Raw genomic sequence first — 12325 nt, forward strand, 5'->3', positions numbered from 1 at the left:
ATACCTTGGGTACCTTTTCGAGAGCACAGTGTCCCGACTCAGTCTTGCGCCAGACGACGAAAAGGTCATTCGTAGACGGTTCATCAACTACATTGTTGCTTTAAGCAAGGAGCTGCAAGGAAGGCTCCCAGACAACCGAGAAGCCTTGCGAAACATGGCCTTGTTCAGTGTTAAGGACACGCTAAACCACAATAAAGGCACCACTGAAATTATTAAAGTAGCTGAGCTACTGGGGTACCATCCCCAAACAATTGCCAAAATTGTTTCCCAATGGAGAATCATCCATCTGTTTAGGTGGGACTCAACTGAAAATACAGTTGAGTTTTGGAGTGAAGTAAAAAACTACAGGGACTCTTCCGGGTCAAATCCATTTGAAGAACTGTGCAAAGCTGCACTCGCTGCCCTCTCCTTGCCACACTCAAATGCGGAGGTTGAACGGCTGTTCAGCCAAATGAGTGTGGTCAAGTCAAAGCTGAGAAATAGGATGTTACTGCACACTCTCAACTCCATACTCCTGGTGCGGTATGGACTGAAGCTGGCTGGAGATACCTGTTACCAGCACAAACTACCAAGTGAAGTTCTGGAGCAGTTTGGCACCAAAACAGCATACGGCTTTAAGGCCACTCCATCCTCTTCTGCTGGTTCCAGCTCCGTGACAATGCAGTTGGACAGTGAAGATGAAGAGGTTTTCTTTTCCACTTTTTGATTCATCATATTTACAGTATGTATGCAAGGAGTGGACTTTCTGGAACTGGCGGAGACACACAGCTGATGGTGGCAGTGTACACTGCCGTGTGAGCGAGAACAGTGGCAATATCTGGAGGAAACCATTGAGCAGCTAGCCAGCCAAGCAGCACAACAGCCTGGAGACAGCTGGAAAGAGATGCCCAGTGCACACATCATTATTTGAGTTAAGTTGCTTGTTCAATAAGATATCATATATACCTTGTTATTAGCTTGTACCTATAATTATTGATCAGTTTGGTTGCATGTTAACTAACTACCAGTACATTGCTTAAATTGTTCAGAATGTGTAGGTTTACTTGTTAATAAGAAAAGAAAAAAAAGTAATTGTTCAATAATGTGTAATTGTTCAATAATTCAATGTGTTGTTTAAAAATATCTGATCATATAAAATGTGTTGTGTTTAAATTACTTCTACAAATAAAAATGTGATAATAAACAAAAAATCTTAATTAACAGATGTCAAATCATATTATTTGTCGAGATGGACAGTCAATTTGAGTAACGTTATTGTGTAGTCTACATAATTACGCAGTTTTACGTCATTGCGTAATGACGTCATCACGTAATGACGCAGTTTTACGTTATTACGTAATGACGTCATCACGTAATGACGTCACAACGTCATTTAGCAACTTTTAGCAACTAATCGACCTGCCTCTAGCAACTTCCCCGGAAAAATAGTTGGCAACAGTGGTCCGTAAGGGGGGACATTGGGATTTGGCCAGTGAGACCGACGTTATTCTTTAGCCCGGAGGAAGTGTTCGGGTTCGGGTTTGAACAACGTTTCGCTAACGAGTTATTGATCCGAGAAGTCCCAATCTGTGAATAGCGTTCCAACTTTACCGAACTAGTCTGTCAGTTTCTTTTCATCTCGATCTTCTAAATAGCTCGACGACACACTCCGACTCAGTAGAGCGTAGAATATTTAATGGCAGCTTTCTGGCATCGCTCTCAAGGCTGCAAATAACCTCAACTTGCTCCAGGGCGTTGGACTTTGTAAGGTAAGAAAATAAAGATTTAAGAGCCAATAACGACTTATGAGTTATTCCCCCAATGATGGCATTACAATACCCATATTATTGGGTATATTATTATTATTATATATATTAATAATAATATAATATTAAATATATAATAATATTAATATATTATTAATATTATTATATTATTAACACAAAAGTGTAACTTTACATTACCCAGAGGGCAACAGTGACGGGGGAACACCTGGAGCTCAGATCTAAGTGAACCTGCAGCTGCTTTATTGCAGGACAGGACTATAAACTAAAGGGGTTCTTCACTGGTCTTCGAACCATCGCAGGTGATGAGTGATATGCGCCTGTTTTGTGTTTGGGGTGTCAGTGACAGTTTGCTTCTCATTGAGTGGTAGTACCAGAGTACAATACAAGAAACAAGTAACGCAACCATTAAAATGTCTGCTGGCCAAACTGCATGCTGACAGGATGTGCAGCCTACATTTCAAAATAAAGGTACCGTTGCTGAAACAAGTATTAACCAATAGAAACTAATTCTACACCAACAATATGAATGAATGAATCAAAAGCGTCATGTAGGGAAACATAAGAACTCATTTGAACACATCCACACATGCTTACATGACTGATTACAGACTACTGACTGCGCCATTTTAAAGTTCAAATATCAGCTTGTCAGTTCTTTCTCTTTCTAAATTACCTCAAATCTACTCCGTCATGTCTGTGCTGCAGTGTGTTGTTTTCTGTCTGCCGACACTGCAGTTACCATACAGACACTACAGTAACTAGTCAGTAGTCTTTCATTATAATCCCCAAAAATGTGGCAGAGAAATAAACACCACAAACAAAGCAACTGTTTCCTCAACACTATGAATCCGATCCAACAGTCATCATATGCTGGGAATGCAAATTCAAAAACCGTTCTGATAAAACGCTGCAACTGGCATACGTTTTTTTCAATGGAATTGTCAGCCCATCAAAAAGTAAAATAACTGCACTAAAAGGGTGAAATCACTGATTCACTCAGACAGCTCTCTCGCTCAGCATTTCATTTTTTTGCATCCTAAATTCCTTATATAGATCTGACTGACAATAATGTGAGTTTTGAATAGTGAAAAAAGAACAATTTCTGATTTTGGATAACAAATGATTTAGTGTTCTGTATGTGTGCTGATGTTTAGGTTCAGCATGCTGACTGCTGTCCAAGCCACCAGACGCTTCCTCGGATGTTTCAGGAGTCTCTATAACTCTGCCATCGACTCAGGTAAAACACAAACACATTCATATATCATCGCCCTTTGTATGTGTTTTTCAGTTGTTATCAGAGATAGTTGAGCAAACTCTTAATAGATTTGCTTTTAAGGGTTTGGAAAAGCAAGAACAATTAGGCAACTGGTTTAAAATCTTTTTGTCATGTTATGAAAAAATCATAACATGACAAAAAAAGCGGTGAAAAAAAGTTGTTTGAATATTAACCCGCCAATCACGACACATCATCAGGTGGAGAAAAATGTGTTTTCCCTGTCAGCTAACGTTCCCTCTGATATAGTGACACAAAATGGATCGTTTTATTGAAACTAAAAAGTGATGCAGGAGACAGCCCTGCACCAGTAAAGGCTCAAACGTTTGTGGTGAGGAAATATGAATACATTAAGTCTGGATTCATAATGTCAGGCGGTGATGGGGAGGGTAAGCAGAATGTTTATTTTAGTCATTACAGCCGACAGAGGCATTACACATATTTACAGCCTAGTTTAGTTTTTCTCCTTTTTTTATCATGTTGTATTTTTTTCTAATTTATTTGGGTCCTCAGACATTTTAACAATCAGAAGTGGGCCTTAAGTTACAAAAGTTTGAGAACCCCTGCTTTATACACCAAAGTCACACAGTAACAATCGAACCGATCGAGGCAGCGGTTGACCAGCCACTCGCATGTTCTACGATGTCTGGTGGCTTTGGTGAGTGCGTAGATAACAGCTTCAGTTCCCTGTCGGAAACGTAGACTCAGGGTTCGTACGGTCATGGAAAACCTGGAAAAGTCATGGAATTTTAAAATGGTTATTTCCAGGCCTGGAAAAGTCATGGAAAAAAATAAAATCCCAAAAGCTTTGGAAAAGTCATGGAAATGTGTTATATTCATATTTCCATGTCGTTCATTTATGCTGAGTTGCCAGCCAGCGTTTCTCAGATTGGAGTGAGAGAGGAGAAAATGTGATGTGATCTTCGCAATAGAACATCTTTGATATGTCGAGTCTTGGCCAATCAGCGTTCAGATGTCTACAGCGTCTTCATATCCCTCCGTTAAAGTTTGAGTTACGTTATGTACCGTTACCGTTCAGACTTGCTGGGTTAAGTTAACGTCCACAGCATGCGGAACTTTGTCGACTGTTAACGTTCATCATTATCGCGATTTAGAAGGAAAAAACGTAACGTGATGAAACATGCAGCCCCCCCGTTTTCCGGTTCAGTTCACGCGGTCACTCATTAACGTTAAACCGGAACACCGGCGCATCTGGTTGCAGGTTGTTTTGTTTAACTCAAAGTAGAATGAGGATGATTTCGTGGTCAAAATAACTTTCATGACCACGAAACATGAGGCCCAGATACTGATGAGATGATGAGGTCAAAGAGCTTCAGGGTGGTTGTGTAGCGCAGCTTGACGCAGGGCTGAGCTGTGAGTGGAGGTGGGCCTGGATAAAGGTGGAGCTGGGCCTGGATAAAGGTGGAGGTCTAAACAGACGTGAGTACAGCTTCCTGCTGTCACAGTATTTTAAATACATTGATAAGGCAGGGTATGCTAAATGCAGCCTCTGCTCCAAGGAGATGAACTACAGCAACAAGGGCTCACATGTCCTCTCATCACACTGCCAGACACTGTTCACTGTAATGACCACAGCCAGTGTACCAACAGTCCCACGTGCAGTTGCTCTCAAGAACCCTGAAGTAATGAGAGGGTTAAGGAGCCTGTACCTTCATTTCAGCGGGTTGCTCATGCAGAGGTGTGTATAGATCACAGCTATTATTTTACTCTTGATAAATTACCTTAGCCAGAGTAGATTATCATTTTCATTTAAATAATTGAACTGGATTGAATGCATATTAATTGCAAATAGAAGATAGGCCACAATTCTAACAGCTGTACAGTAACAGTGGAAGTTAATATGAAGCCGTACAGTAACAGGGTTCAATGAAAAATTTGCACTACAAAAGGGAAAGCAATATGTGCACTAGCTGGATGCTGCTACCTACTAAAGCTCTTATTGATGTGTCAGTGTCAACCAGAGTATATTTATAAATGTTTATTCTTTTAATCAAACTATTGTCTCTCATTCGTTTGTCATTTAAGGTAGACTGTATGCTTTGGAATTCTCATTGTTAGTTTAAATACTACATTTTCTCACTTTCTCATGTATACACCGAGATTTCACAAAATGTTTGGTCATGGAAATTTGGTTAAAAGTCATGGAAATCCATTGGTCAAAATGTGTATGAAACCTGTGACTGTGTAGCTATCTGATGGCATGGTAAAGCATTGGAAATATAGTTCAAATATAGAGTACACTTAAACTGATATTGATGTTTTTTAGGTGTGTAAGATAAGTTTAGCTGTTGCTCCCATCCACAGAACATTGCTTTGTTACCCTGCTGGTACTCCTGTTTTCTAAGGTCTGGCTCCTCACAGGGCTGGACTGGGCTCTTCTCACAATACAGCAAAGGTTCAAAGGCCACAGGGATCTGTTAATCAGTGTAAAATAATTTATCTCAACCCAGAGCAAGGCAGATTAATAAATCAGGCTACACAAAGACAATATCACCATGTAATCTAAAACTAAAGCCATATTTCTTCTACTGAATAGATGCTGCCTGTCAACCAGCCATAATGCACGGTCAGACATAACTGGTATAAAGGACCAATATGAATCTTAAAGTGTCTCGAATCTTGAATTATGTGTGGGAATGTCTTAACGGTTCAAAGTTGCCTTCATGGAGCTTTTTGTCTACTCCCGATCCAGTTAGTACTTTTCCAGTTCGAGTTTTGATTATTCCCTTCACTTGACAAATTTTACAAATGCATGCAATGAATTTACTTGTTGATGACACAATTCTGGACATTGGAAATGTCATGCCATGATTTGCAAACGACACACATATAAACACGCAAACAAAGTACACAGCGTTAAGGCGACGGAGGAATCTTACAGTTATAACATGTCTAGTTTTTGAAATAGACTGTTGTACAAAAATATTTGACTGGAAAATGAGTTTGTTTGATTGATTTGTGGATCCTCCTTAGAACCAAAGTAGTGAAAATGTAGGCTTCTCCAACAGTGACAGCGACTGCCTTATCACATGTATCGCTAGAAATAATACAGTTGAGATGCACATTTTTTAGGTATGTGCAGGGTACAATAAATTATAGTAACATTAATTATTAATACATACTTTTCTCATCTAAACCTTGTAATAAATCTATAGCTGTTTGGGGTCTTCATACTGTAGTTGATGGCCCCGGGCCCAGGTTGTCCACCTTGCCTAACGATAAAGTCTGCCCCTGGTGTTTCTTCCCGTGATGCAGAGTGTATTTCACTGGTGTGTCTGACCGTGAGTCGCTGCGACTTGTATGGATCTTTTTTCATTCAAGAGCATGGTCTTTCAATTTGAGGGCACGACTCACTGATTTCACGGCCTACGGTTTTTTGTAATGCTTTCCACTCAAATAACCCCTGCTTTGCTCTGCTTCTGCTCAAACTGAATGCTTGTCGGCAGATATATGGTTGCTTGCACAGATATCCGGCGCTCAAGCTTCAGCCCTTCTCCCAGTGGCGGGCCGTGCATTTTATACCTGGGCCTTCAGTGCTGTCCTACTACAGTTGAACCACCTCCTAATAACCTCATTATGACGCCACAGCTACGGTTATTATTTGTTTCTAGGGGTGTAATAATACACGTATTCGTATTAAACCGTTCGGTACGAGGCTTACGAACCGAACAATACGTTTGAATAATACTAGTGCATTTGGAAAATACAGAAGCTTAAATTGTGGGACATATAATGTTCCTTCGGTGGAGCTACTGCGCTCAACCTGGCAACATGCTGTCTGACACGCCCAGAAAACATTGTACTCTGGTGATGCACGTGTGTTCTGGGAAGCACACTACGCTAAACTAGCTTAGCAGGAAAACAACAGCAGCACACACGCTACACTCTCCCCGCAGCGTTTAGCTGTTCCCTACTGATTCAAACAGGGATAAAGCAATCGCCACACAATCCCCATTTCTCCACACCATAATTCTTGCTTTGTAAAAGAAAACAGATACATGAATACGCACATTACGGGATGCTTCGTCATTAACAGATAATGCATATAGTCAAAATCAATGTAATTAACACAATGACAAGAACAAACTCACAAGAACCAGTCGCATATATTTATATGATAACAAAGCAACAAATCAATTCTGCAACACTGCAGCGCTAAAACACGTATTCCACAACACACTGAAGAGCACCATTCAAATATTATTCACATCAGAGGGAACAATATTACCATATTATAAAAACGACACCATAGACAAATGAACACAGTAAGTAACGTTGCAGATGTAAAAACACAAAAGCAGTCCACTTACCAAAGCTGCTGTTCACTTAAAGACAAAGTCCATCCTCCTTTCTTTGTTAACAAAGAGTTCAATGACGCGGTCGTACAGAACATCGGTGCGGTTCAGTTCCAGCCAGAGGTCCTCCTGCGATCGTGTTCGTTGAGTTGTAGATCCACTCGGGTCTCAGCAAAAGCTTTCAAAAGCACCGTAGCTTGTAAGTGTCCTGTCGTGCTATGGTGTCATGTTGCTGCCTTGGTTAGCCAACTCAGGTTAGCGTAGCATAGCTCCAACACCAAGACGCTCAGTTGCAAATAAAACGCATTCCTAGCCATAAAATGTGCAACGCTTCTCCGATGCTGTTAGCCAGGAATACCATTCGTACGAATCCTTTTCCTGGATGGGTCAGGGCTGCTAGCTGTGGGGTTGACCGACCCTTTCTTACGATGTCCAGCTTTTCTGGAAATGTTCTTCTCCAGAAAGGCGTTGCCAGTAACTCCCAAATCCGTTTCTCCTCCTCCTTCAGCCATTGAGTGTTAAAAAAACAAAGCTACACCAAGCAAAATACTAAAAATGTCATGTCAATGTCATAACTTCTTACATATCTTTCAACTTGAACTCTTACTACTACTACTAAGTTCTGCTAGCTAGCTTCAGCTTCACAACAGTCACGCTAGCCCACTGACCAATCACGGCGCACGTTAATGCTGACGTAGTTGTACGCCACCTAGACAGCTCTGACATGTCAAAAAATACACCCAACATGTCAAACTAAAAATCTGATTGGTGGAAGACTATGACAATCAACAATATCGTCCCCATATACTTTAATCTGCAAAGTCTAAAGCCTTCTCCTCACATTCAGGCTGCTTCTGTGTGCTTGTGAAACATTTGCTCTCACTCAGGTTTCTCTTCTGCTCATGGATTTGACCTATGCTCTTTGATTTCTTTTGTGCAACAAACCTGTTCAAATTCCCTTACCGATAGAATGCCTGGTTGGCGGTCACTCTTTAACCTTCCTGTTAACATATTGACATATAAGGAGCGCCCACAAAGATTCTAGAATCAATAGTTTGGGATTTGGGGAGGGGCATATAGAGAATACCATTGTTTAGGATCCAGAATTTTATGCGACTAATAATTGCTACCATTATTGAAACTAAATATGTTACTGGGTGAATTGATCAATGGTTTGACTGTTGAATTCCTGAAGTTTCCCTGATAAGTATTATGGCTGAACCATGTATGCTCTGATGAAGGTCCTTTAGACCAAAAGCTAAAAATACAGTATTCTCTGCATAGACTTAAGTGTGCGGATATCTATTCTACCAGTTTGAGCTTTTTGATACTTCCAGCACTTTATTGAGGATAAAGCCGGGTGAAGCGGTGGTTATTCTGCATTTACCCTGATGAGTATCATAAAATGCTGCACATCATTAGAGACATAGGATAGTATGAAGAAACAACTTGATTTGATGTTTCCAGATTCGGTATAACTGGGGCTAACTGGAGAGCAGGGTCGTCCTTCAATTAGAGCAGGGGTCATCAACGTTTTTCAGGCCAAGGACCCCCAAAGTGATAGAGAGATGGAGCAGGGACCCCCGACCATATATATTGTATAAAATTGTGTTTCATATTAAAATGGGCCTAGTACCATGTATAAACATACCTCTTTATTGTGCATTCAATACTAAGCTATTCAAATAATACACAGGTTCATATATTCATGTTTTTATTTTAAACATGTGCAAGGTACAGTGAGTAGGGAGGCTGTGCCACTGCCATTTATAAACACACCTTGTCAGCTGATACCAATGCCAATATCAACATTGTCTCTTAATTGCATGCTAATCATGCATACAAGCTATTCAAATTGATGTTTTCATTTTAAACATATATTGAGTGAAAATGAGTGATGGACTATTAGTGCCACTGCCATGCATAAAGATACCTGTTATCTTTCATACAATACTGAACTATTAAAATAATGGACAGATTCATGTTTGGAAAAAAAAAAATTGTCTAATCAACCAAAAATTTCGCGGACCCCCTGCAGTACCTCCGCGGACCCCCTAGGGGTCGCGGACCCCCTGTTGAAGACCTCTGAATTAGAGGATTGGCGGTTCGATCCCCGGCTCCGCTAGTCGCATATGTGTCGATGTGTCCTTGAGCAAGACACTCAACCCAAAAGTTGCTCCCGTAGCTGTGCCTACAGTGTGTGAATGAGTTAGTCTGATAGACAGTGTGTGTAAATGGGTGAATGATGACAAGTAGTGTTAAAGCGCTTTGAGTGGTCGGAAAGACTAGAAAAGCGCTATACAAGTACAGTCCATTTACCATATAATAACTGAAAAGTATTGATGATAAATAGAAGGTTAAATGCTCATAAGCATATGCTCTCAAAGCATATGTAGAGTTTTACAGTATATATATATATATACTGTATTTTGTTTGTTTATGATTTGATTCATGATTAATCTTAGATTTTTTTCAATTCAGTTAAGTCATGTGAAAATGTTGCTTCACGCTCATAGTATATCCGGCCATCATATATAACATAAATTATATAATAAAGATAAAGAATTGTTCATTATATATTTTACAAGATGTGCTCATATTATATCTTGTTTTTAAACTTCTCTTCATTTACATCAATAGGGCCCATTGTATGTGTCAGTTTGAAGTGCTAGCTGCACTATTGGGGGCTGCGGCATCAGAGGGTGAAGTAAATAGTTAAATAACCTACTTTTATGATAAGATAACAGTCTTTGGTAAATTACATTTTTGGGTGATTGGTTTCCTTAATTAAATAATGACAAACATATAATTACGTACCTTTTTGGATTTTTTATTAATATATATATTATTTATATTTTTTTCGCCTATATTTCATGTGTGTATAAGTGTATACATTTCAAAGATGGGCAAAGGTATTGATGGACTCTTTGCTTTATTGTATGTAATAACCATCTGTGAACATCTAGTCAACATTTGTTGACATTGTGATTATTATTTCCAGAGATACATGTGATATTTACATACCACTACAACAGTGGTATTAGTGGAGTCTTTTAATTCATTGTCTGTGAGCAGCTCCACACTTTATACTTGATGACATAAGTTTTACACTTCCTTCTCTGTTTTCTGGCTTTGAGAGAGCTCATGTTCACAAACGTTGATTGGACTTTACTAGGTAATGGAAATAACATATTGGAATTCATTCATTGAGATGGTGTTCCCCTTTAAGTCAGATGAGCCCAAAATACTGCAGGGCAGCTTCACCGAGTTCAACCAAACAGGAAACAAAATAAAAAGTTCCATCGAGACCAGCTTTTGTGTCACATGAATTACAAAACAGATGTGGTTTTTCATTCTGTGTGTACTAGATTTGTGGCAGTAAAATGGGGGTGAGTTGATGTAATGACTGGTTGGATTGTGTTACACGTGCCCTATCACCTGTAAAATATAGAAAACAAAAATAATAAAATTGCAGTTCAAGAAACAACTTAGGAGCAACTAGTTGATGGCATGTCTAAGGGTGCCAAGACAACAAACACAGAGAACAGTGATTTAGTTGCTAATTTTAGATTCCTATACGTTTTTACAACTGTCGAAAAAAGCAAACCCACCGTGTCAACTGTCTCTACCTCTCATTCTCTCTACATAAAGCTTTTGTTTCCATACATTTTCTTCTGTCTCTCTTTAATGTCATAATCTTCTCTGTTAATAGTTCTCCCTTTACCCCATTCCTGCCCCCTTTTCATCTTGAGCCATTCATTTAAATGATTGACCACATTCTCCACTTAAACATTAACCAGAGTGAAGCGGGCAAGAGTGGACCAGTCCTTGAAAGGCGGAGTTCTTCCCCCACTGCATGGCTTCCACTGCCGTCTGCATTGACTGTCTTTGGCTCTTACTTGGTCCTGAGGCAAGAACCTGAGATTAGCAGATCCCAGTTTGTCCATGGAATAGGAGGAAGTAATTGCAGTAGCATTCGGAGTATCTAACAGAAGCACGTGTTCTGTAATGGAGCAGTCAAATCATTTAAATTCTCTGAGTCCTGCTGAGTTGAGGCTGTTAATCAGGCAGGAGGATCCCAGAATAAGCACCACGACTGGATTAGCTAACGGTAAGAACCAGTGTATCATCTCTGTACTGTTGCATGTGGCACTGGAGCCATGCACTTGGAATTATTTGTGGTTTACTGGTATAACCTTAACCTAAGCTTGAACAATTAGAGGGAACTATGATCAGAATAGCTATGATTACACCCAACAGTAGCTTCTAGGGTCCTTTTTATCCAGTCAGTTAGAGAAAAGTATGACTTTCTACAGATAAATGTACTATTGGGCTCCTATTTATTAAGATATTCCATTAGTGGTATATTTTACATTTCTGTATAATCATGACTTACAAAAGTGGTTATTTTAATTGAAAACAACAATTTAAAAACTTTAAATTCAAATAAAATGAAAAATTATAAAAATGATATTAAGAATAAATGTAAGTCACATCGGACAATGCTTTGATGTTGCTGTAGTGGCTATTTGTCAAAGAGAAATAATCAAAAACAAAACATCAAAAGGCCACTGATGCACCATTTTAGTCGGATTGTAACTCCAGAAGTCCAATGTCCAGTCGAGATTTGCTGCAAACATTCGTCCTGCAGTCTCTCTCTTGCTCTGGTAAAAAAAACATGTCTCTTCCTGGTGCGTCACCTGATACTGACCCACCTACTACCTATATCCCTTCACCTAGACACGTGCCCGGCCTGGTGCTCCGTGCCCCTAGTGTCAACAAAAATCAATACAATAATAACAAATAACAAAATAATCAAACTAATGAAATAGCGCCAACAGTTGCACTGACAGCAACACAAGTTAAAAGCTCTACATGTAGCTGCTCAGTTAGCCTGACAAACCAACAACCCTGTTCCCCAACTGTCTCTTATTTACACTCAACTGCTGGCTATCTGCTATCCACCTGTT

General features: G+C 39.7%; 1 protein-coding gene across 8 annotated transcripts in view; it reads left to right on the forward strand.

The window, feature by feature from the left end:
• Nucleotides 1–1380: 1380 nt before the first annotated feature.
• The window catches only part of dglucy (D-glutamate cyclase), a 35657-nt gene continuing 24712 nt past the window's right edge, over nt 1381–12325 (forward strand). For 4 of the 8 annotated variants that reach the window (XR_012957817.1, XM_076106942.1, XM_076106945.1 and 1 more), the window contains exons 1-3: nt 1381–1748; nt 2921–3003; nt 11156–11466. Coding sequence is in view for 5 of the 8 variants with exons in the window: in XM_076106942.1 (XP_075963057.1) it covers nt 11364–11466 (103 nt within the window). In the remaining 3 variants the exon portion in view is untranslated. Of the gene's footprint in view, nt 1749–2059; nt 2235–2920; nt 3004–11155; nt 11467–12325 lie in introns of those variants that run through there. The other 4 variants (XM_076106943.1, XM_076106946.1, XM_076106948.1 and 1 more) reach the window with 2 other exon arrangements.

The sequence above is a fragment of the Anarhichas minor genome, unplaced genomic scaffold (assembly GCF_050575085.1).
Source record: "Anarhichas minor isolate MPS153535 unplaced genomic scaffold, ASM5057508v1 ptg000037l, whole genome shotgun sequence".
Lineage (NCBI taxonomy): Eukaryota > Metazoa > Chordata > Actinopteri > Perciformes > Anarhichadidae > Anarhichas > Anarhichas minor.